The sequence below is a fragment of the Leucoraja erinacea genome, chromosome 5, assembly GCF_028641065.1.
Source record: "Leucoraja erinacea ecotype New England chromosome 5, Leri_hhj_1, whole genome shotgun sequence".
Lineage (NCBI taxonomy): Eukaryota > Metazoa > Chordata > Chondrichthyes > Rajiformes > Rajidae > Leucoraja > Leucoraja erinaceus.
In genome coordinates, this window is record NC_073381.1 from 64,328,399 (window position 1) to 64,352,199 (window position 23,801).

Genomic DNA, 23,801 nt, shown 5'->3' on the forward strand with positions numbered 1-23,801 from the left:
AAGGGATATGGGGAGAAGGCAGGCACGGGTTATTGATTGTGGACGATCAGCCATGATCATAATGAATGGTGGTGCTGGCTTGAAGGGCCGAATGGCCTCCTCCTGCACCTATTTCCTATGTTTCTATGTTTCAGGAAGCATGAATAAAGTATTGATGTTTCACTTGTTTAAACCGCATGACTATATTGTAATTGAATGTTCTGTGTGCATTTACAACAGGTAACAATGTGGAAGTTGACGAATCCCTTTTCCAAGATATGGATGATCTAGAATTAGATGACGATGATGACCCAGATTATAATCCTGATTTAGTAAGCGATGAAGACTGAATTCAAAGAAATGATTTTGGGAAAAGTCACCATTTACAAATGGCAGGATTTAAAGACATCAGTGAATGAGAATTAAGTCACAGTATCTGTGACTACTTGTATTGCAATTAGCAAGCAGAGAAAAAATACAAAGCTTTTTTTATCTAATGCCCATTTCTGTATGGTTTCATCACTGTGTTCAATAAATTTACTCCAAAAGTCAATATTTTGAATCTGGCAAGAAATATTTATTTTCCTTGGGAATGTTAGCCTTACTCATAACTTGTTAGTCTTTTCCACCTATATGTACAATCAATGGTTAATTTATTAAAGTTTATTAATTTCTTTTTGTAATTCAAGGTTATTGGAATATTTTAGTAATTAATAATTTGAAGTGCCAATAATAATAATAATATTATAAGAAGAACATATATTCAATCTTTCATTCATGCAGATGAAGTTTCTCCAAGTTCATAAACATTTGTATTATGAAAGAAAGCCATTTAGACCGTCTTTATGCCCTGTTGCCCATAAAGCATATTTCAGTTTATTCACACTTCCTAGCTCACGTTGTTGACAATGCCGTATCAATTTACTTTCAAATACTGTACATTCAGGACTTTTGCCTTGACACCCTTTCAAACATTGATTTCCAGAAATATCAGTTTCATTATATTTTTTCCCTCATCATGTGTCTCTCCCCTCCATCAGTCTACTAAATTCCTTAAATATATGCACGCTAGCTATTGACCTCTCTATTAAGGGAAATACGTTTTACCAATTTGTCTTATTTAACCCCTCATAAATGTATACTAGACTAAGTGGGACCCGTTGGGTCCCAGGTTCACATGGGAGGGCTGATACCCCAACAAAATTTTCCACTCCTCCACCGATTCCAATACTGGTGGCCAATGGGGGGGGGTGGGTTCTGGAGCGCTAGCATGGGTGTTGTGGGTCAAGTCAAGCACAGTGAGTGCAGGGCCAACAATCCATTTCATGTCAAGTCAATCCATTTCAAGTCGTCAAGCACGGGGCAGGCGGGGCCAGCTAACAATACAATCCATTTGCTTTCATTTCAGGCAAGCTCAAGCAAGGCAAAAGCACAGGGCAGACGGGGCCAGCCAACAATACAATCCATTTGCTTTCAGTTCAGGTGAGCTCAAGCAAAGCAAAAGCACAGGGTAGGCCAAACAACTAATTTCATTTCAATTTCAAGCACAGGGCAGGCAAACAACTCATTTCATTAAGGGCTAACAAATCTTTTATTGCAAGCACATTAAGGGTTAACAAATCATCATTCATTGCAAGCACATTGCCGGCTAACAAATCATTTATTGCAAGCACATAAAGGGTTAACCACATAAAGCACATAACCACATAAACTACATAACCACATAAAGCACATAACGGGTAAACTTACAGTTCAGTAAATTCACAGTTCAGTAGACTCACCACAGAATCAGAGTTGTGGCCTCTCCCTTGCGATCTTTCAGAGTGACTGACTAACGTCCAGGCATCCGAGGTTTTATAGTCCCGCCCTCCCCCCAGAAGGGTCGTTACCTTTATCATGTTGATTGACAGGCGATAGGACCAATCAGCTGATCTCAAGATTTTTTTTTAATAACTTTTTTATTTTTTCATCGATCGGAAATATCCTCGGGGCTGCCTCAGCGGAGGAGGACTGTGAATATGATGGCCAAAAATCAGCGATAACGGGTAGCGTTTTTTCCAAAATCAATATGCAGCGCAGACTGGAAGTGGTCAAGATGAGACTTAGTTATATAGATATCTTGATGAAAACATTCTCCCACCTCTATTGCAAATTTGAACAAATAAACTGCAAAATACACTCATTGGGTTAGGCAGCAACTGTGGAGGGAAATGAACAGACGATGTTTCAGTTTGGGACCCTTCAGAATTATTGAGTCTATCAGTATTAACTAACAGAGAAAAGGATTGTTTTTTTTTCTAAAAACCTAACTTACTGAAACTAATTTCAATTACTGTGCAACATATGTTAAGGTTAACCTTATAATTAAGTGAAATTTGGAAACTAAATGTTCAGGATTGTGTTTAACGCAATTTGGATGTAATTTTTGTTGTCCCTGAGCATTAATTTTCATAAAGATATATGTGATTTTAAGTCCACGTAGAATAACGTTGATAAATTAGTAGCGCGGATGGACAATTAAGCCCCTCAAGTCTGACCATCATTCTATATGATCATTAACTAATCTTCCCCAGGCCGCTTCTCTTCTGTGTGAGTTTGCCATGGCCCAATTTCCTGATCATTCAAAAAAGGTCTACTTCCTGACATGCCCCTAGCAGTCTAGCCTCTAAAACACATCTTGGTAGAGAATTCCAGAGATTCACTAGCCTTTATGCGAAATTATTCCTGCACTTCTGGTTTTAAACATTGCCCCAAATGTAACATTGTTTCCTTGTTTGCCATTCTCCCGGTGCAAACACTTTGACATGCCCCCTCAGAATCTTGTATTTCTCTATTTAATCATCCCTCATTGTTTTAAGAATTTAGGTTGGTGGATGGAACTTAATGCTGACAAGTGTGAGATGATGCATTTTGGGAAGTCAAATTAGGGTAGGACATACACAGTTAATGGTAGGGTACTATAAATGGTTGATGAACAGATGGGCCCTGGGGTTCAAGTCCAAAGTTTCCCAACAGTGGCAACATAAGGATGGTAGTGAAGAAGGCATCTGACATGCTTGCCTTCATTGATCAAGGCATAGGACATAAAAGTTGTGACATTATGTTGCAACTTTACATAGGCTGGTTAGGCTGCACTTTTGGAACACTACACATGTAGAAAGGAAGGTTACACAGAAAAGCTGGAGAAACTCAGCGGGTGCAGCAGCATCTATGGAGCGAAGGAATAGTTGTTTCCTTCGCTCCATAGATGCTGCTGCACCCGCTGAGTTTCTCCAGCTTTTCTGTGTAACCTTCGATTCTCCAGCATCTGCAGTTCCCTCTTAAACACATGTAGAAAGGATGTAGTTGCAAAGTGAAATAACTACAAAAAGTCCAAAGGACTTTTACATGGATGTGGACTGGATTGAAGTAAATGATTGGAGTACAAGGTCAGAATCTTTTCTCTCCATAGTAATTGTATTACAAGGGTTTATGTTTAAGGTGAAAGGAGTTTCCAATGGGATTTGAGGGCCCTTGAAGTTGTTTTTTTTTAAAACACAGAGTGGTTTACATCTAGAACTTGCTGTGAGAGGAGATGGTGGAGTCAGATACAATCACCATAAACAAGATTTAGAGAGGCACTTAAATGGGAAAGGCATATTAGGATACATACCTCGAGGCTCCGGAGGTAGAGCCAGCCAGGACTTACCAACGCGAGGCTGGCCGACTTCGGGGCTGTAGCGGCGTTGCGGCGGCGGCGGCGGCGACCTGACTTCGGAGGCTCGGCCGCAGGCCCAGTGGATGACATTGTCGGGAGCTCACAGGTCACAGGTTGGTGGCCTGTTTTTCCAGAGGTCCCGCAACAACAGCTTTGTCCGCTGGACTGGAGGGCGGCAGTTTCGACCGCCCCGGGCCGCGGAGTTTGAACCGGCCCGTTCGCGGAGCTCAGATTCAGCCGCGGGACTTGCTTACCATCACCTGGCAGGATTACAACATCGGAGGCCTGGATCGCCTCAACGCAGCGGGAGAACAAGGAGGGAAGAGACAAGGACTTTAAGACTTTTGCCTTCCATCACAGTGAGAAGGTGCCTGGCGGACTCACTGTGGTGGATGTTAAATCTGTGTTTATTGTGTGTGTGTTATTTTATTCTATGTTATGACTGCAAGGCACGAAATTTCGTTCAGACTGAAAAGTCTGAATGACAATAAAGGATATTTGATACGTGACTTGATGGCTTCGCCTGTAAGCTGTCCGGTTGCAACAATACAGTGCGTAAACCCTTGTGTTAACAAACGTCATCTTAAAGGATTTTGGTTATAGCGTACCAAATCTATTGTAGACAGAGTTTGGTGTGTCATGGAATAACCACTAGGCGGATTGAATAAATGGTGTTTTTAAACCATGTTAGCTTTGTTTAATTTGGAGATTTAGCATGGAAATACTGAGTCCAGGCCGACCAGCGATCACCCATACATTAGTCCAGAGACCTGGACTTGACACTGGGTGTCCCCTGTGAGCCTCCCCCACCACAGGTCATTGGTATAAATAAGTAGTTGTGGGGCAAGAACAGACTCTTGAAGCACCCTTCTACTTAAATTATTACAGACTAAAAATGGCCTGTTTATTCTAACTCTATCTGTCATTGCTGAAGCTATCTTGCATTTGTTTGCACATTTTCTCGAATTACATGATATGCACATACACCTCTGTATCAGGATACAAATGAGCTTTGTGTGCTTATTGAGAGCCGAGACTATGATATTAAAGTCAGGAATTTAATTTAATTGGCAATATTTGTGGGAAAGATCAATTGTAATATGAGTCTACTTATGTTGTTGTGCTATTGCGTTAAGGAACTGGAGTTGTAAAATATGTTATGGAACTGGAGTTGTAAAAAATGTTTAAAATACATAACCAAAACATGGCTATTATAAAATATCTGAATTTTTTTTAAAAAGCGTCCTTCTATTTACGTTTCTTCAACATCAATCATTGCTCAAATTAATCAAGGCAGAAATATACAGATGATGCATTTATTATAAAGTTTTTGACTAAATCAACACCACTTTTAAAGGTTTGGTAGGTAAATGAAATAAAGCGTCACATTATAAAACTAGTCACTAGCAGGAAAGGATTACATATGTACTGATAACATTTCTCTGGGTAAATTAAGGACAAACAATGAAATAGGAATACGACTTAACAATTAAAATGATTGCAGAGTTACTATGCAATTTTTTTAGTTGCCTGGAAACATTTTGACCAACATCCAGCATTCAGTGTTGTTAAAATAAACCATTATTCAACATTTTCAAAGATGAACTTTAGAGGAATGGCATTCATTTTCTCCTGGAATATGTTATTGAACATATCATTTTGGGCCACAGTGAAATAGTTTTTCCAGTCTCCTATTATCCCTGAGTAAAAAAAAGAGAGATTGAAAAGGAAACAATTATAGATGTTAATAATCAGAAATAAAAAAATAGAAAATGCTGGACATAGTCAGCTTATCATGTGAGGAGCAGATTTAGGCCATTCGGCCCATCAAATCTATTCCGCCATTTAATCATGACTGATCTATCTCTCCCTCCTAACCCCATTCTCCTGCCTTCTCCCCGTAACTGATACCCGTATCAGGTTGCTTCTGTGGTAAACAAAAAAAACTCAACGTTTCAGGTCATTGACCTTTCATCTGAGGAAAGAGATAGTAATTTCTTACCCATGGTAATGTGTAATGTAGATTTTGAATTAATTATGGGTCAGGTGGGACTTGTGGGATTTATTCTGTAGGATTAGCATTGGTAAAAGTCAAAAGTCTTACTGCCAATATGATTAATTTATTTGTTGATTTACTGTAGTCATTCAGTTACAACTTTTAAGTACCTCGCCTCATGAAACCTGGAAGTGATGGGTTGAAGAGAGGAAATCCTGCAGTTTCATAATTTGTTTTTGGATTTAATTTCATGTTCTTAAAGGTGGAGTGTTCTACGATTGCGTCAACACTTTTGTCATCCACAGGTTTTCCAAGAAATTTGCAGAATTTCAGTACTGCCATTTTCAGGTCCTAGAGTACAAGAGCAGTAATAGTTAATATTCCATTGTGTACGAGAGAGAATTTAATAGAGAATTAGTGACCTTAAATCTTTGAAAGTATAGCTATTACATTGGTCGCTATTAACCTTTCTTGCGGTGCATTTTAATATCAAAGCTGTTGAACATTTCTTATGAATTATGGCCAGGAATTAACAACAGGAGAATATATTACTTATCTTGTAACGTGCAATACAGAAAATTGTCATTTCTTCTTCTGGGTGCAAGGTAACAATGTGTAGTTAGTGCACACGTGATCCAGAGAAGGAAATAAGATTGTTTTTAAATGTAATGAGTAATTAGAATAAAAGCTATTATTCTAAAAGTGCGTGGGATGCTTAGCAGTTTTGAAGGAAAGATACAGCGTCAGTTTGAGTACCTTGTGTACTAATAAAATAGCAATTTAAATACACAATTTTAAATAGTCGTTACCTCGATCATTTCTTCATAAGACTGGAATATAATGTTAAATTCTTCTCTGTGATTGTACCAGTTTTTGACATGGTTAAACCAGCTGTCGTAATCCACTATAATAAAATAGATAATATTGTTGAACCAGATAAAATGATCAAGCACATAACATATCATTTGTAATTTTAAAGCAATTGAATTGAATTGAATTGAATAACCTTTAATAATCCTTTACAGGAAATTACAGTGCCACAACAGCTTCAAGACAGACATAACACCACACATTTCCTCAGATAGCTTCAATACTTAATAAGTTAAAATACAATGAATGAATACTAAAAAAATCCAAAATTATTTTTGTGCATTATAAAACCAATTGGCTAATATTAGTATTAACTTTGATTTGCTGGGAGTGCCTTGCTGAAGAAATACAGCAAAACTGTAATTATAGAGTCATAGCTTAATACAGTGGAAACAGGCCCTTCGGCCCAACTTGCCCACACTGACCACCAACATGTCCTATCTACTCGTCCCACCTGCATGTGTTTGGCCCACATCCCTCCAAACTAATCCTAATTAAGTTAATCCTGTTGATCAGATTTTAGTTCCTGCAGTGCTACAGCTATTATATTAACCTGTTAAATATAAGACGCATGAAATTGACATAATAAAATTAATTTCTTATTAATAAATAAATTATACTTACATAATGAATTTATCATTTAAATAAAGGCTCTGTAAATCTAGAAGCGTTCATAAATATGTACTAAGATTCAAAAATATTTCAACATTTGTCATTATATAAACTCACACGTTTCTTCTACTCAAAATTTGAATAGGACATACTAATTTCATTGCTACCTGGTGTAATATCAAGTTCCAGTCTATGTTCTAAGCAATGACATTTATTAAAACATTAGTAATTTTGTGGTTTCGTACCTTGGCCTTCGAGAAATGCCTGAAGAAAGGCACCAAAGTTTTCTGGGGTTTCTAGATAATTAGCAAACTTGTGAAAATGATAATAAGAAACTGCAACATCCTTGGGATTTCTGTATACATAGATAACCTGTTAAGTAAAACAAGATTGCAATTAATGATAATGCTCATTTTGCACAACTGATCTACACAGGGTCAATTAAGAATAAGGAGTGAGCCATTTAGAATGGAGACGAGGAAACACTTTTTCTCACAGAGAGTTGTGAGTCTGTAATTCTCTGCCTCAGGTGGAAGCCGGTTCTCTGGATGCTTTCAAGAGTTGTGTTTTATCACCGTTTCTTGCCAGCGGCGGCTGCAATCATGCGCCTGCTTTTCCACCTGATCACTGGTCATCGCATGGAGGTTGAGAAGTGTGATGAAGCAGTAGCGGCCTTGGCAGCGCACTGGATTGCCCGGTTCGGGATGCCGCTGGACATAACATCCGACCGGGGGCCTCAGTTCACTGGTGGAGCGGTTTCACCGTCAACTCAAGGATGCCCTGAAGGCACGGCTCAATGATCCGGACTGGGTGGACGCTCTGCCGTGGATTTTGCTGCGGATCCACTCCGCACCCAAGGAGGACTTGGCCTCCTCCTCCGCTGAGTTTGAGTATGGGTCCCCGTTGACGGTGCCCGGGGAGTTCCTCCCGTCCGGCGTGAAGCTGGGTGGAGCAGCCTTCGGACGCCCTGCAACGTCTCCGGCAGACGATGGGCAAGCTGGTGCCGGTGTCCACGTCTCGTCATGGGTCCTTCTGTCCGCATGTTCCCTCTGCTCTGGAGGACTGCCAGTTCATCTTCCTACGCACGGATGCTCATCGAACACCCCTCCAGCGGTCGTACGATGGTCTCTTCCGGGTCCTGGAACATGGCTCGTCCACTTTTGTCCTGGACATGGGGGGTCGGCGTGAGTGCTTTGGTTGCGCGGCTGAAACCGGCGCATATTGACATTGATCGGCCGGTGCTGGTAGCACGGCCCCATGCGCCCTCCATTTAGGAATGGAAATGAAGTAAAAATGCAATCAGCTGTTTGGCTTGGCCTGCCCTGTGCATGAAACTGCATTGGCAATGGAAGTGAAATGAAAATGCAATGAGATATTCGCTGTGCCCTGTGCTTGAAACTGCAATGCAATTGGAAATTAAATGAAATGAGTTGTTTGGCCTGCCTGAAACCACAAATTTCGGCCCACTAGGCCGCTATTAGCCGAGAAACCAGCCCCTTTTGCCCAACATGCCCGTATTAGCCCAGGAGGAGCAGTTTGGCCCAAAAAGCCCGTGCCAGACCAGGAAAAATCCAGAAAAAGTGCCTTTCACTGAGATTTCACAGATTTTCTTTAAAAGAGCTCCTTCGGCCCAGCAGGCCTGTACTAGTCCAGGAGTCCCTTCGGCCCATCAGTAAGTATTCCCCCTGCAAGTATAAAACCTCACCCCAGTATTTTTCTCCCTCCCTTCATTTGCTCCCTGTGAGATCCAGGCCAGGATAGACTTTTCTCCTTCATTGCTGTGATCTGCAAAAAAGGATGAAAAATGTCTAAAATTGATTCTCCACCCTCTCCCCCTTCTCCCTCACAGTCTCTCACCTGTTTTGGGCAGGGTTTCTGGCAGTTTCTGGGCTGCCAGCCCACCAGGCCTGAGTGATTGAGCTGCCAGCCCACCAGGCCTGAGTGACTGAGCTGCAATATTGGAATTGGTGGAGAGGTGGAATATTGCATTGGGGGACCAGCCCTCCCATGTGAACATGGGACCCAATGGGTCCCACTTAGTCTAGTATAATAATAAAACTCTTCTTGTTTCTGCCCACGATGTGTCAATCTGCTTTTCCTATCTTCTTCCAAATGCTAGGCCACAGCCTTCCCATTTTCACACATCCGACGGTCAATATTGCGTTGGGGGAACGGTTGAGTGGTGGAATCTTGCGTTGGGGGAGCAGACCCAATGGGTCTGCACTTGGTCTAGTTAATTATAAATCTTGGCCTTAATTCAATGTAGCAATGCAGTGGGATTAAACTAGTGCAAAATTGAACTCTGAATGCAATTAGTAGCCAATGCCCCAAACATGCACAGAAGCATTTGATTGTGTTTTTAAGTGCATTTCAGTTTCACACACCCAAAGCATGCAGTTGCTTTACACATTCAATCAGCAAATGAAATCTCTTATACACAATTGCAGAAGTTAAAGTTGTTGTCAGCCTGAATAACAGTCTGCAGTTTATTCCAGTCAGTGGCTGATGTCTGCTCCTTGATGTGATCTGCAGCAGAAGAGCCCTGTGAAGGTGAAGGGAGTTTATCTCTGAGTTGTAGTAATAATACAGTGGAAGATGGCACATTTTCACAGAGTACAGGGTTTCGATAGGTTTAAGAAGATTATATAGCCAAAAATATTATCGCTTACCAATATTTGAACTTTGCATGACACAGGATCTTTAATGTTGTAATATATAAGTGCTCTTGAATGGGATTGGGAAAAATAATTCTTACCTTGGCCTTTTTGTTCTTCAAAGCTTTTGGGATGAGTTGATAAGGCAAATGAGTAACAAACAAGCGAGGTGGTGGACGGTCATCAGTATTAATTTCTTTTATTGATAGCTCAAGCCATGGTGCTTTGAAAAAAGATGCTTTGGTTTCTCCTGTTTGCAAATCGTCATCCATAAAAATATACATCAAAATTGTCTGCATCCATATTGTTCCTTAGTGTTCGATAAACAAAAACATTGTTTAACAAACCAATTTTAATTTATTAAATTATTAAAGCAAACATTGAATGTACAATGAAATGAATTAAATATCACTTTCTGCATACATATGTTGCTATATTAATATAAAATATATGAAATGTATTTACATAAGCTAAGATTTGAATTTCTTTCTGTGGCTCTGGGATTTATCTATATTTACCGCTTCTGTTTTCTCCTTGATTAGATTGCAGGACTTCCTTTCCAAGATTTTGCTTTTTTTGTTTAACTCATAAGAAACAAAAACATCACGAGCATGCCAGTAAACTTGCATGTTGCAGTGGAGAAGCTTATCTTTTGAGTGTTCATTTATCATAGCTTAGCAAAGCTTAGAGATACAACATGGAAACAGGCCCTTCGGCCTATCAAGTCGATCCCAACTAGTGATCACCGTTCATATTGGTTCTACGTTGTCCCATTTCAGCATTCACTCCCTACACAATAGGGGGAATTTAACACAGACCACATGAATCTTCAAACCGCCGTGTCTTTGGGATATGATAGGTGGCTGGAGAATCTGAAGAAAATCTGTACAGTCACGTGGAGAACATGCAAACTCCACACAGATAGTACCGGAGGTCAGGATCAAACCTGAGTTTCTGACGCTGCGAGACAGCAGCTCTACCTGCTGCACCCTTGTGCTGCCCTAATTAGCTCTAGCAATCTATTGTCATCTACCGCCTACAGTACATGTCTTTGAACAATTGGTTCCATTGAAGTAAATGGAATTGAAAATACTGACAGAATTCAACCTGGTGAACTTCTTTCTCACACATATTCAATGTTAGTCACCATGGACATATTGCCATCTTTCAAGTTATTCAAAAATCTTTTCTTCTATCATATGTTGATATCTTTATTTCATTTTTCTTGAAATGGATGTTCCTGTCTTGGTCACGTTTATTGTTCATCCCTATTTCCCTTCCAACATGAAGACAAGCTGGGGTATAAGCTCCGTACTGTCATCAAGTCTTCAGCTACTGGAAATGGAATTTCCTCATTCATCAATAGTTTATGACCTTAATAGGCCTGACTTTTGGGTAAACTGGGGGTAGGTGCAGTTACACCTAACGCACCCCCCCCCCCCCCCCCCCCCCCCCCCCTTTGGACGGCCATGATTCTGGTTGCCTTCGGGTCATTTTAGGCAAATGGAATAATGGAATAATGGCATCGGGCCTGCAAAGGGGTGTAATGGTAATACACAACAGCACTGCCGGTTTGGCGCTCAATGGTTTAATCAGAGCGCTGTCAGTTTAACGCGTGGGAATTTAAACAAAGAGCTGTCGGCTGCAGCGTTATGTGCTTTAAACATAGCGCTATGGCCACAGCACTATGGGTCACAGGCTGTTTGGGGAAAATTCTCGTATAACATTGAGTCTTTGGTATTCTCATTCTCAGTGGAAGTTGAGCCTTTAATTATTTTTCAGGCAGTGGTAGAATTCTGGATAAGCCTAGTGGTGGAAATTTACCAGTGGGCGGTGGAATTGCAGTTACATTGGGATTGGCCTTGATGTTACAGAACGGTGGGTGGGCTCAAAGGGCCGAGAGGGAGAGGAAAGTGAGAGAGAGGAGGGAGAGGGGAGGGAGAGTGTGAGGGAGGGACGGAGAGAGGAAGGAGGGGGGAAATGTAGGAGGAGGGAACGAGGGAGAGAGAGGAAGGGGAGCGAGGGAGGGAGAAAAAAGGAAGGGGGAGAGAGAGGGAGGAAGAGTGAGAGAGGGAGGGAGGGAAAGGGGGAAGGAGGGAGAGAAAAGAGGGAGCGGGAGGGAGAGAGAGATGGGTAGAGAGAGAGAGAGAGGGAGAGAGGAGAGGAGAGAAGGAAGGAGAGGGAGAGAGGGAGGAGGAGGGGAGACGGGAGAGAGGGAGGGGGGAGGGAGGAGAGAGAGGGAGGGAGAGGGGGAGGGAGGGAGAGAGGGAGGGACGAAGAGAGGGAGAGTGGGAGGAAGGGAAAGGGTAGAGAGGGAGAGAGAGAGGGAGCAGAGAATTTGAAAAAACAACGAAAGCTGTTGGAGGAGGAGGCAATAAAAGCTGCCTTGCATAACACTGTACAAGTGAGTAACATTAGCAGGCAGATACGGTGTAGTTATATATACCTGTTTTGCCTTGTTCTTCTTTGTGTTGTTAATGTGTGCCCACAAAAATAACCCAACAACAAATAGCCCGCAGGGGGGCATTTTTTGAAAATTTCAGGAAATACCATCACATTCCAGGAAATATAAGATTCTATTTGTGTGGACGCACTGGTCTCCATGGCCAGAACTCTGTAAACTACACTCAGAAATGACATGGCTACCATTTGCTTTGAGCAACTTCAACTTCATTGGCTGGTGTGTTTGGCAGGAATCTGAAGGCTTTCATGATAGCAATGCAGTTTGAATCACACCAAATATACACACAGATGTCCCCCACAAAAGGCTGCATGTCATTGTGAAATGCTGAAGCTACAAATGGCAATGTGAGTGGATCTTCAAAACACAGCTATTGAGCACGGAGCATGATAAAAACCTGATGGGTTTGTGAATAATCGTCAACCACAAAGGTATGGGAAATAATAATAAATGTAATCGGCACAGCAGCAAAATAGCACTACCAGCACTGGGCATGTATATTGGAGCTCTTCAAGTATAAACCTGTAATGAGTTAATTATTAATCGTCCTTGAGATTTACAGACCTTTGGGCCTTCTAAAGTTTATGGAGTGAAATAAATGGTAGTTAGTGAGAATATTTTTCATTCGATACATATTTGGTGTGGTGTTTAACACCTGGACAAGTGGAACTCAGAGCAGTTGACACTTTGTGTGCCAGAGAGTTGAATTTTTGGAGAGACATGAAATAATTACCATCATGGGAAAGTACATTTTCATTCACATGATGCTGAAATAAACAGTGTCGTCTGACCAAACGACATAAAGGATATCGATCTGAAACGTCGCCCATTTCTTCTCTCCAGAGATGCTGCCTCACCCTCCAGCATTTTATGTCTACCTTTGACCAAATGCCATGGTCCTTTCGGTAATGCCTGCAAATTGCGGCAAATTGGGCATTCCCACATTGAAGAGGAAAGACAATGCAGGCAAACCAGTTAGATTTCAGGGCCTTTCATTTTTATCAAATTTTACCCGTGGAAAATTCTGTGCTGTTTTATGCTTCTAAATTAAAAAAACAGCGCACTACCATTAAGAAGAGTTTTTCACTCCACGTCCATAATGAAAGCAAGTCTTCAGATTTCACAGTAAAAGCAGGGATAAATGACAAATTAACTCAGAATTGTCTAGACTTGTTAAATATAATAGAATTAAGATAATAATACTTCTAGAGAATTTATTCTTAATTATCATAATAACAACGCATTTTTTGTTATTTGATTGCAGGTGAAGCATGGAGTGTACAGTATTTCATAGATGTGACCAACAAGGATCATCTAATGAACTACTCACCAGATTTAGGATATGTTACCACGAATACGTCAGAATCTCGCACCTCGTAATTTTCCATCTGATCCAAACGTTGAATGGTGTGAATGCCGGACATCTTGCATCCTTTGTAATTGAATAGCCTAACTGTTTGGAAATCACTCTCACTGTCTGCCATTATTCCACTCCAAAATGTTAGAAGCACCAAAGATCTGTAAATCGTAAAGGCAATTAATAAGTAACTCGTTGCTGGTTAATATGTGATGAGTTTAAATATACAAATAATTGTATTTGTGTTTGCGTCAAGGCGTTATACGGATAGAATACAGAAGCTTGGGAATGTTCTTTGCTGATCAGTGAGGATTAAGAGATTTAATGGATCTTTTTTTAAATCATGAACGTTTAGACAGAATGGCTGAACAAAAAGAATGGTAAGGAAAATATTTTTTTATTTAACGTTGCTAGAGTTTAGAATGGGCTGCTATTGGAGTAGAGGATATATTTTCAAAGGGAGGGGAAAAACAATATTAGTATTGTGTAAAAAGAGCAGGGGTGTGAAACTAATTTGATTTATCTTTGAAAGAGTCAATACAGAACCGTCTGAAGACGGGTCTCGACCCCAAACGTCACCCATTACTTCTCTCCAGAGATGCTGCCTGGCCCGCTGAGTTACTCCAGCATTTTGTGTCTACCTTCGATTTAAACCAGCATCTGCAGTTCTTTCCTACACACTCTGAGGTTTAGAAACATAGAAACATAGAAATTAGGTGCAGGAGTAGGCCATTCGGCCCTTCGAGCCTGCACCGCCAATCAATATGATCATGGCTGATCATCCAACTCAGTATCCCGTACCTGCCTTCTCTCCATACCCTCTGATCCCCTTAGCCACAAGGGCCACATCTAATTCCCTCTTAAATATAGCCAATGAACTGTGGTCTCGACTACCCTCTGTGGCAGAGGGTTCCAGAGATTCACCACTCTCTGTGTGAAAAAAAGTTCTTCTCATCTCGGTTTTAAAGGATTTCCCCCTATCCTTAAGCTGTGACCCCTTGTCCTGGACTTCCCCAACATCGGGAGCAATCTTCCTGCATCTAGCCTGTCCCACACCTTAAGAATTTTGTAAATTTCTATAAGATCCCCTCTCAATCTCCTAAATTCTAGAGAGTATAAACCAAGTCTATCCAGTCTTTCTTCATAAGACAGTCCTGACATCCCAGGAATCAGCCTGGTGAACCTTCTCTGCACTCCCTCTATGGCAATAATGTCCTTCCTCAGATTTGGAGACCAAAACTGTACGCAATACTCCAGGTGTGGTCTCACCAAGACCCTGTACAACTGCAGTAGAACCTCCCTGCTCCTATACTCAAATCCTTTTGCTATGAAAGCCAACATACCTTTTGCTTTCTTTACTGCCTGCTGCACCTGCATGCCTACCTTCAATGACTGGTGTACCATGACACCCAGGTCTCGCTGCATCTCCCCCTTTCCCAATCGGCCACCATTTAGATAATAGTCTGCTTTCCCGTTTTTGCCACCAAAATGGATAACCTCACATTTATCCACATTATACTGCATCTGCCAAACATTTGCCCACTCACCCAGCCTATGCAAGTCGCCTTGCAGTCTCCTAGCATCCTCCTCACAGATCCTGAAGACAGGTCTCGACCCGAAACGTCACCCATTCCTTCTCTCCAGAGATACTGCCTGTCCCGCTGAGTTACCCCAAAATTTTGTGTCTATCAAAGAGTCAGTTGGTCTTTTCAGATGGACTTTTCTATAATTCTTTACTTGCAAGATTAACAAGACAATAGAAATAATAAAATGCTGTTGTCAGTTGTCATATTGTGTTAAGGATGGCAATTATTTTTTTCTCCTCATATTTCTTTCTGTTTCATAAGACACATTCAATCCATACATCTATCTTACCTCTCAAAGCAAAATCATCAATTCTACCCCCTATTTATTTTCTTGAAACCCATTTCCTCCCACATTACCATCAATTCCATGTGTAAGAAAGAACTAGATGCTGGTTTAAATGGTAAACACAAAATGCTGGAGTAACTCAGCGGGTGAGGCAGCATCTCTGGAGAGAAGGAATGGGCAACGTTTCGGTTCAAGACCCTTCTTCAGACTGATGTCAGGGGAGGGGGAGGGACAAAGGTAGAATGTAGTCGGAGACAGTAAGACTAGTGGAGAACTGGGAAGGGGGAGGGGATGGAAAGAGAAAATAAAGTCTATCTGAAGGTAGAGAAGTCAACATTCACACCGCTGGGGTCTAAACTACCCAAGTGAAATATGAGGCGTTGTTCCTCCAATTTGCACTGGGCCTCACTGACAATGGACGAGGCCCAGGACAGAAAGATCAGATTTTGAATGGGAGGGGGAGTTGAAATGCTGATCAACTGGGAGATCAGGTAGGTTACAACGGACTGAGCGGAGGTGTTCAGTGAAATGATCGCCGAGCCTGCGCTCGTTGTAAAGAAGTTGACACCTGGAACAGCGGATACAGTAGATGAGGCTGGAGGAGGTGCAAGTGAACTTCTGCCTCACCTGGAAAGACTGTTGGGGTCCTGAGATGGAGTCGAGGGAGGAGGTAATGGGACAGGTGTTGCATCTCCTGCGGTTGCAAGGGGAAAGTACCCGGGTAGGGGGTGGTTGGGGTTGTTGGGGTGGGAAGGGACGAGTTGACCAAGGAGTTTCAGAGGGAACGGTCTTTGCGGAAAGCAGAAAGGGGTGGAGATGGGAAGATGTGGCCAGCAGTAGGATCCCGTTAGAGGTGGCGAAAATGTTGGAGTATTATATGCTGTATGCGACGGCTGATGAGGTGGAAGGTGATCTGCAGGATATCGAGGAGATCCTAGTGAGAGCCTCACCTATAATGGATGAGGGGAACCCCCATTTCCTAAAGAATGAGGACATCTCCGATGCCCTGGTATGGAACACCTCATCCTGAGCGCAGTTCCCTCCGAAACTCCCTGGTCAACTTGTCCCTTCCCACACAAACCATCCCCTTCCCGGGTAAATCTCTAACTTCAGATAGCCCTTGCTTTCTCTCTCCATCCCCTCCCCCTTCCAAGTTCTCCCACCAGTCTTACTGTCTCCGCCTACATTCCATCTTTGTCCTGCTCCCTCCCCCGACATCAGTCTGAAGAAGGGTTTCGGCCCGAAACGTTGCCTATTTCCTTCGCTCCAGAGATGCTGCTGCACCCGCTGAGTTTCTCCAGCTTTTTTGTGTACCTTCGATTCTCCAGCATCTGCAGTTCCTTCTTAAACACCATCTTACTTCTCCACTGACCCACCAACAATTTACAACAGTTAACCTACCAACCAGCATATCTTTGGCATGTGAGAGGAAATGAGGGAAAATAGTAAGATTAAACGAGAACTTACCAGTTTGAAGTTTGATCTGTATTTTATGAGGAGTTACGATGAGGGATTACGTGAAGAACCCCGCTTCCACGCATGCGTGTCATTCTTCAAAGCAGCGGTGTGAGGTCACAGGAACCTATAATGATCTAACATAGTAAGATTATCAAAGAGATACCAGTTTTTGATATGATCATAAGAGGGTGGGAGCGGAGGGCACGTAATCCCTCATCGTAACTCCTCATAAAATACAGATCAAACTTCAAACTGGTAAATTCTCGTTTAATCTTACTATTTTACTTCGGAGTCACGTGAGTGACTTCGTGAAGATTTCAAAGCTCTGTGACCTCATGCCGTGGAACGAGTCCATGCTCACAACTGCCTTGGGTATTGGGAGAGAGTATCATTAGTAATTTTAAAACACACTTATACAAAGAGTTGTTTGGTATAACGAAAAATATATAAATGTTTTAAATTGACAATCATAGCCCTGTAACCTTTCGGGCAAATTATATTGTTGAACATAAAATGGTTTCCGAACACGATGATGGCTCCAAAATATAACTGGCTTATTATAAAACCCTTTGGAAAAAACCCTTTCGGATGACCATCCTGTCATTCTGAGGATTTGGTCTGTGGGTACCTCTAGGATTTTTGCTGCGGATGTTGCTGCAGCCCTGGTTGAATGAGAGTTAAAAAACATTAGTGTCTATTCCTGCCATCTTTAGGACATATTTGAGCCACCTTGATATAGTTGGGGTCGTGACCCTTTTGTGCGGTTTCTTGTAAGAGATTAACAACGGCATTCTCTGACCTCAAATGCTCTTAGTATATTCTATGTATAGTTGGATGTGTCTTGCTATACACAGTCGTTCGTCATATGGGTATACCATAAATTCAAACACTTGACCCGATGAACCTGGTCTGTTTTCTTTTATTAAATCCTGTATGACAAGCACCAGTTTCTCGGGTGAGATGATCAGGGAGTCCAGGCTCAGTTTGCTTAATGGCTGGACTCGTTGTGCGGCAACTACCGCCATGAGCATAACCATCTTCATGGTCCGTTACTGAAGTGACAATGCTGTTATGGGCTACCAGCTCCTCAGCATGTTTAGAACGACACCCACGTCCCAGATTTCGGAGTACCTGGTTTTAGGGGGATTACCATTGAATATGCTCCTCATGAGTTTTGTTACCAGGGGGTGCGTTCCCACCGTGTGCCACTCCGTTCCTTGTGATAGGTAATTGGAGAGTGCACTTCTGGCACTATTGATGGCACTGTAGCTCCATCGATTATCATAATGGAGGCTTGTTAAAATTCCAATACAGCCAGAATGTTCTTGGCCTTTTGGTCGAGGTTGTTGTCCAAGCAGTATATGCCCCATTTCTTGATGTGTCGAAGGTACTGCTTCCGTGTTGACAGTCTTAGCGCAGATGAGATGAGATTCATCGTCCTGTCTGACAGCCCCATGCCGTGTAGTGGGTCTTTTAGACTCTACAAATCAACAAATCCATAGTCTTATGGCCTGGTTGACTGCCCCCAGTCACTGGATGAATTAATAAATTTGGCTATGTTCATGAGGGAACATGGTTCTAACACCATCCCCTGTATGGCCGAATACCATGATTTAGTAGGCCAGTCGGGTACTCTCAGAATTCCAGATGCCGAGTCTAGTTGAATTCCCTAGTACCCCATTGATGGGGCAGAACGGGGGAAATACATCACCCTATGGCTTTGTTTACATAACAATGCCAAGCTGGTTTTAGAATTTTTGTAAATAATATTGGGGCTGATGTTAGCCCCTTTGGTAAGCTCTATATTGCCAAAGTTCCCCCTTTTTTGAGTCAATGCCTGCCATAAAGAAAAACCCCGCTGACACCAAGTCTTTATCAGTAATAAAAGTATCCATCTTAAAATGAACATCTTGAACGAATGTGTTTAGGGTTGAAAAGTCAATGATAATCCTGCAACCCCCATCTATTTTATTTTTAATAAATATGTTTGATACAAATTCTAATGTTCCATGAAAAGTATGCTCAATCACACCTTTTGTGTACAATTTTTGTAGCACCATGTGGGCTTTAGATTGTTTGGTTTATGTAAGGACAAAATGCCATTCTGGTGTATGTTCTACTGGGGTTATTGGGATGAGTAAATTCTATCAGATAACCCTGAATACTGCTGAGATTATATGAATCTGTAGTGATTCTATGCCATACATAACTGTAGTGTTGCAACCTCCTCTTTCCCACCATCGTGGGTCCCTTTTTAACAGAAGAAACCACACCCACCTACCTCCATGGTTACCGGTGGTTGTGTTATTTCCTTGGTTTTTTGAAAAGGGGGTTCTGGTTAGATCTCTTGTTCGGGGTAGTGTGGGAGGTTTGAGGCTTCCGCATCTGCCAGGGTGCTGCCCTGGCCATACCCTAAAAGGCTACTGCGGGTTATATTGATTTCTGGCACTGCCACTGGTATGAGCCACATTTTTTATGGCCTTGCATGTGGCTGGTATCGTGCTCCAAAATAGGCCCTTGCGCTGGCCTTGATGAGCCCCAGTGTCTTGCTTCGTCCACCCACGGTTCTTTGTTTGCAAATGGTAGCATTTTAGGGGTCCAGTGCTGGCTGAATGGCAGCCTTCCACATGTAGTTCAGCTCATATTGCATATTACTAAACCGAGCTAGTGTGTCTTGATGGTCTTTGGTTATCTCCGTTTAGTCCAGGGTGCGGGTGTATGCTGTGATCCCTTCCGTCAATCCCTTTAAGGTTTTCTGGATCTTGAGGTCCTGGTTCCTGATGTTCGTCCCCATATGCTGCCAAATGCATTGGTTTTACACTGGGCACCTGTAATGCCTCACCGTTGCCAGGTGGCAGATGTCTGGCCAATCTCTGTAAATATTTCTTGTTGGCGTTTGTGGCCAGACACATAGTAATACTATTGCCATCCTGGATCCAAGTCTACCCATGTTTGACTTGGTTAAAGTAATCAGCCACCATGTCCCGCAGAGTCCCTGCTGTGTTAGGATCATGGGATGCTGTATTACCAGGCTCTGGCCCATCAGGGTCCTGCCTACTCTTTTTTATAGAGTTAGAGATCTCTAGGGTCCCGTACGGGGTACCCATGTGGGGCTTACCTCCTGCCCACTTGTCTTTTGTTCTGCGGACCCCTCTTGCAGGTCAGCCCAGAAACTGACCCGCAGTGCTCCCCTCTGATGGGGTAGAAGCACTGTGCAGCCCTCAAAGAGGTACTGCTGTGGGTTTATCACGTAGGAGCAAGGCTCCATACACCGCTTCTCCCTGCTCCAGCGCTCTCGGGCGCTGGTTGCCGGCGGTTATGCAAAGTCGGACCCTTCTGAGTCGACGACCTTGTTTGTTTTGTGTCTAGCCTTACCGCTCGGCCGCATGGATCTGGCCGGTGCGGGGCCGACATCGGGCACAGTTGATCCCACTACGGTTGATCCAAGTGCCGCTGGCTGCCCGCTGCTTCACGGTCCTCCTTCTCCAGCTTTGTCCTTCCTTCCGTGGAGTGGATATGGCCGGTGTGGAGGACATCTGGCACAGCTGATTCCATCTAGCCCATTTCTTTAACCCAGCTCCAACGCTCTCAGTGCTCCTGGCTGCTTGTTTATCTCAGACCGCTGGGACCGACCCCCGTACTTACGGTACTGGTCCCTCGCAGTCGTTGCAGCCGGTCAACCCCACTCTAATGCCCTCAGTTCTGGGCACTCCTGCTTATATGGTCCTTAGATAAGGGACGTATTAGATATTAAAACTGATAATAAACAGATACTATACTTGATCTTAGCCAAAAGGCCAAGAAGTGATCTCTGTAACTAAAAAAAACCCGCTGGGACCGACCCCGGTACTCACAGTACTGGTCCCTCGCGGTCGATTGCAGCCAGTCAAGTCCACTGCAATGTCCTTGGCCTCGGCGCTGGCCGGTAGCGCTGCATGAAGCCAGACTCGCTTCCAAAGCGAGACTGGCATACTGGTCGAGAAAATTAATTTTTCTCCTGGTGCGGGAGCGAAGTCGGGCACAGGTGTTTTCCCTCTCTGGGAATCGATGTGCCGCTGCTGCTCCTGCCGCTGCCGCTGCCGCTGCCGCTGCCGCTGCCGCTGCCGCTGCCGCTGCCGCTGCTGCTGCTCCTGCCGCTGCCGGCTGCCGTTGCTGCTCTCCTGCCGGCTGCCTGCACTGCGCGGTTCTCCCGCCGGCTTTCTGCAGCTGACATGGACCCGGTCCATGTCTGCACTGGACCCGGTCCATGTCTGCACCTAAAAGGTAAGTGGAAGGAACGCAGAGTCTCTTACCTGCTTTTCCCGACTTTCAATTTACTCCTCGAAGTCCACGACTCTGATTATGCCTTCCTCTCCCAACCAGCCGTGGTCGGCGCGGAGCGAAGTTGGGAGCAAAATTCGGGAGGGAAAAACAGGAGCAAAAGTCGGGGCGGGGGGGTAAGTCTGGCACAGTTATTCCCATTACGGGAGTTCAGCCTGTTGCTGCTGTCTGTTTTCCCCCTGCCTCTGCGGTGCTCCAGCGCGGTCCAGCGGGTCCAACGCGTACTCAGTGATCTCGGGCACTGACCGCTCGCCGCTATTTTTAGACCTGCGGAACCCCCGTTAACGCGCCAGTTCCGCACCTTCCAGCCCCTCGGACCCATGAAATATTAAATCCACTAAATGACTAGTGGGGCTGTTTCCGAATTGTCGGGAAAACTCTCTGCTCCAGCGACCGTTGTCCTGGAGCTAAAGTCGGCTCCGTTCCTGTTTAAAAATAAATTAACGGGCCCCAGCCGCTGCTGGCTGCCTGCAGATCTGCAGACTCTCCCCAGCCAGCTTCATCAGCCTTCTTGATAAACAAGGGTAAGTAAAGAAAACAAAGTTCCCTTACGTACCTGTTGCAGGTTCCCCTGCCGATTTGGAGGAACGTCCTTCCTCCAGCGATGACGAGTTCGAATGCGTGTAGCGATATGGCACGCATGCGTGGAAGCGGGGTTCTTCACGAAGTCACTCACGTGACTCCGAAGTAAAATCACACAGTCAAATTAAGAAAGTGCAAATTTCACACACACATTACTAGAGGTCTGGATTGAACCTGGATTGCTGGAACTGTGAGTCAGCAGCACTACCTACTGCATCATGTTGTTTATAAAATTATATATTTGATAGTTATTCTGACGTTGACAGAACATTGTGTAAAATTACTAACATCTTCTTTGCATTCTCAATATGTTTGAAGTCATTTAACGGCAGAATCTATGGAACATTTTACTTTTAAACACGTTAAAGACTAATTAATTTGCTTAATAGGAACCGTTATTATGTGATAACTTTCCACACATTACTTATTCATTATTTTCTAAACTTATGTAAACTTTCTAAAATGAATAAGGTGAGCGCGCAGGGGAAATTAAATATTTGCAATAGTATTAATTAAGAGGAAATGTAAAAGTAAACAAGAAATAGATGCATTTATCTGTGGGGTAATACACTGTTGAAAAGTTGAAAAGGACAAAACTGAACGTGTTACAGGAAATAATAATTGGATTGAATTTGTTGAATAAAATTAAGATGAGGAAGGAAATCTGTTTTCCAGTTGCGCACTATTAATTCCAGTCTATTGAGGACAAAGAGAGGCAGGACATGTAGAATGGCTGTTGGGAGCTGTGAAGGGAAATTTAAAGAAGCACTGATGCATAATTACACTGAGTCATAAGAGTACAATAGAGTTAGAGATGCATGTTAAAGTGACAGTCAACCTCGTTTGCTCACAGCAAGCAGAATCACAGAAAATATATGTCACCGAAGGAGATTGTTTTGGTTATCACGTCGATGCCAATGGAAACGTTATTAGGCTACAACTTCACCTTCCAGCATTCGAAGTGTAACCCTGCCGTTACAGTTTTTTTTAAATGTAAGGCGATTCCTTCTCAGCCACTCCTTCAGAAAGTAAGTTCTGTCTTCCTCTGGATTAAAAATCTATTTACCATTTCTCTCTATAATATCCAAAAATGCTTAAGAATCTCTCGCATATCAGAGGAAGATTTGCGTTTAGGATGAACATATGGTGGTAAGGCTGTTTGTCAGAAAACAGAAATCTGAATTGCCTGGAGATAGCTTTAAAGCATTGTGAACAAACATTCAGTGATTTTAAAATGCAGGTCAGACTTCAAACTACTCACAGTGCCTTGCTTCTTTAGTAATTCCAGCAGCCTTGGCTAACATTCCTGGAGTTAATGGCAATCTCCCAGCACTGCAGACAGCGAAGAAATAACAATCAGAATACAACTATAAATTTGCGTGTATTCAGGCAATAAGTACAGGCACATCTGGTAGCTTTTAAAGTTGTGCAAAAAGGATGCCATTAAATGAGTCATAACTTATTTATGCCAATTGAAATAATCTTAATTCTTTTTGTATTGGCACAATATCTGTGCTGCATGAATTAAAGGTTTAAAACCAGAATAATCAACAAAATGCACATCTGCTCACCTAGGGTTTTCAGACAACGTCTCATAAACTTATGACTATTTCTGCAAAAGAACATGCAACCACATTGGAAGAGTAGCGGCCCCAGCACCGACCCTTGTGAATGTTCGCTCGTCACTGGCAGTCAACCCGAAAAAGCCCCCTTTATTGCCACTCTTTGTCTTCTGCCATCCAGCCAACCTGCTATCCATGCTCACCCATAAAGCATACAGTATCTTTCACTTCGCAACTATTCTTTAATCTTTCCCTTTCTCTGATTTAAGTCTTCCGAACGAAGAAATGTCATGATGTCAAAAATACCTTAACACGAGCAGGATCTAAGTTGGATATTCTGCGTTGTGCCCCTCAAAACTTGCATGTGGAATGTGATGCTAT

General features: G+C 42.9%; 2 protein-coding genes and 1 pseudogene across 3 annotated transcripts in view; 1 reads left to right on the forward strand and 2 right to left on the reverse strand.

Annotated features, from left to right (window-relative positions):
* The window catches only part of rwdd1 (RWD domain containing 1), a 32,520-nt gene extending 31,988 nt beyond the window's left edge, over positions 1-532 (forward strand). Inside the window, exon 7 of the mRNA XM_055635791.1 lies at positions 220-532. Coding sequence (XP_055491766.1) covers positions 220-329 — 110 coding nt within the window. The 3' untranslated portion in view covers positions 330-532. The remainder of the gene's footprint in view (positions 1-219) is intronic.
* Positions 533-4,978: 4,446 nt separating this feature from the next.
* On the reverse strand, positions 4,979-21,941 carry LOC129697341 (amine sulfotransferase-like). 2 transcript variants are annotated; one of them, XM_055635793.1, is made up of 9 exons: positions 21,833-21,941; positions 13,600-13,787; positions 9,910-10,118; positions 9,594-9,696; positions 8,860-8,939; positions 7,400-7,526; positions 6,482-6,576; positions 5,843-6,023; positions 4,979-5,376 (listed from the first exon to the last, which is right to left on the reverse strand). In XM_055635793.1, the coding sequence occupies exons 1-9, from the start codon at positions 21,916-21,918 to the stop codon at positions 5,258-5,260; spliced, it is 1,188 nt and encodes a 395-aa protein (XP_055491768.1). In that variant the 5' UTR covers positions 21,919-21,941; the 3' UTR covers positions 4,979-5,257. The 2 variants fall into 2 exon arrangements, with proteins under 2 accessions (XP_055491768.1, XP_055491767.1); XM_055635792.1 differs by lacking the exons at positions 8,860-8,939; positions 9,594-9,696 and having other exon boundaries at positions 21,833-21,933.
* Positions 20,661-20,765, reverse strand: LOC129697740 (U2 spliceosomal RNA; annotated as a pseudogene).
* Positions 21,942-23,801: the final 1,860 nt, after the last annotated feature.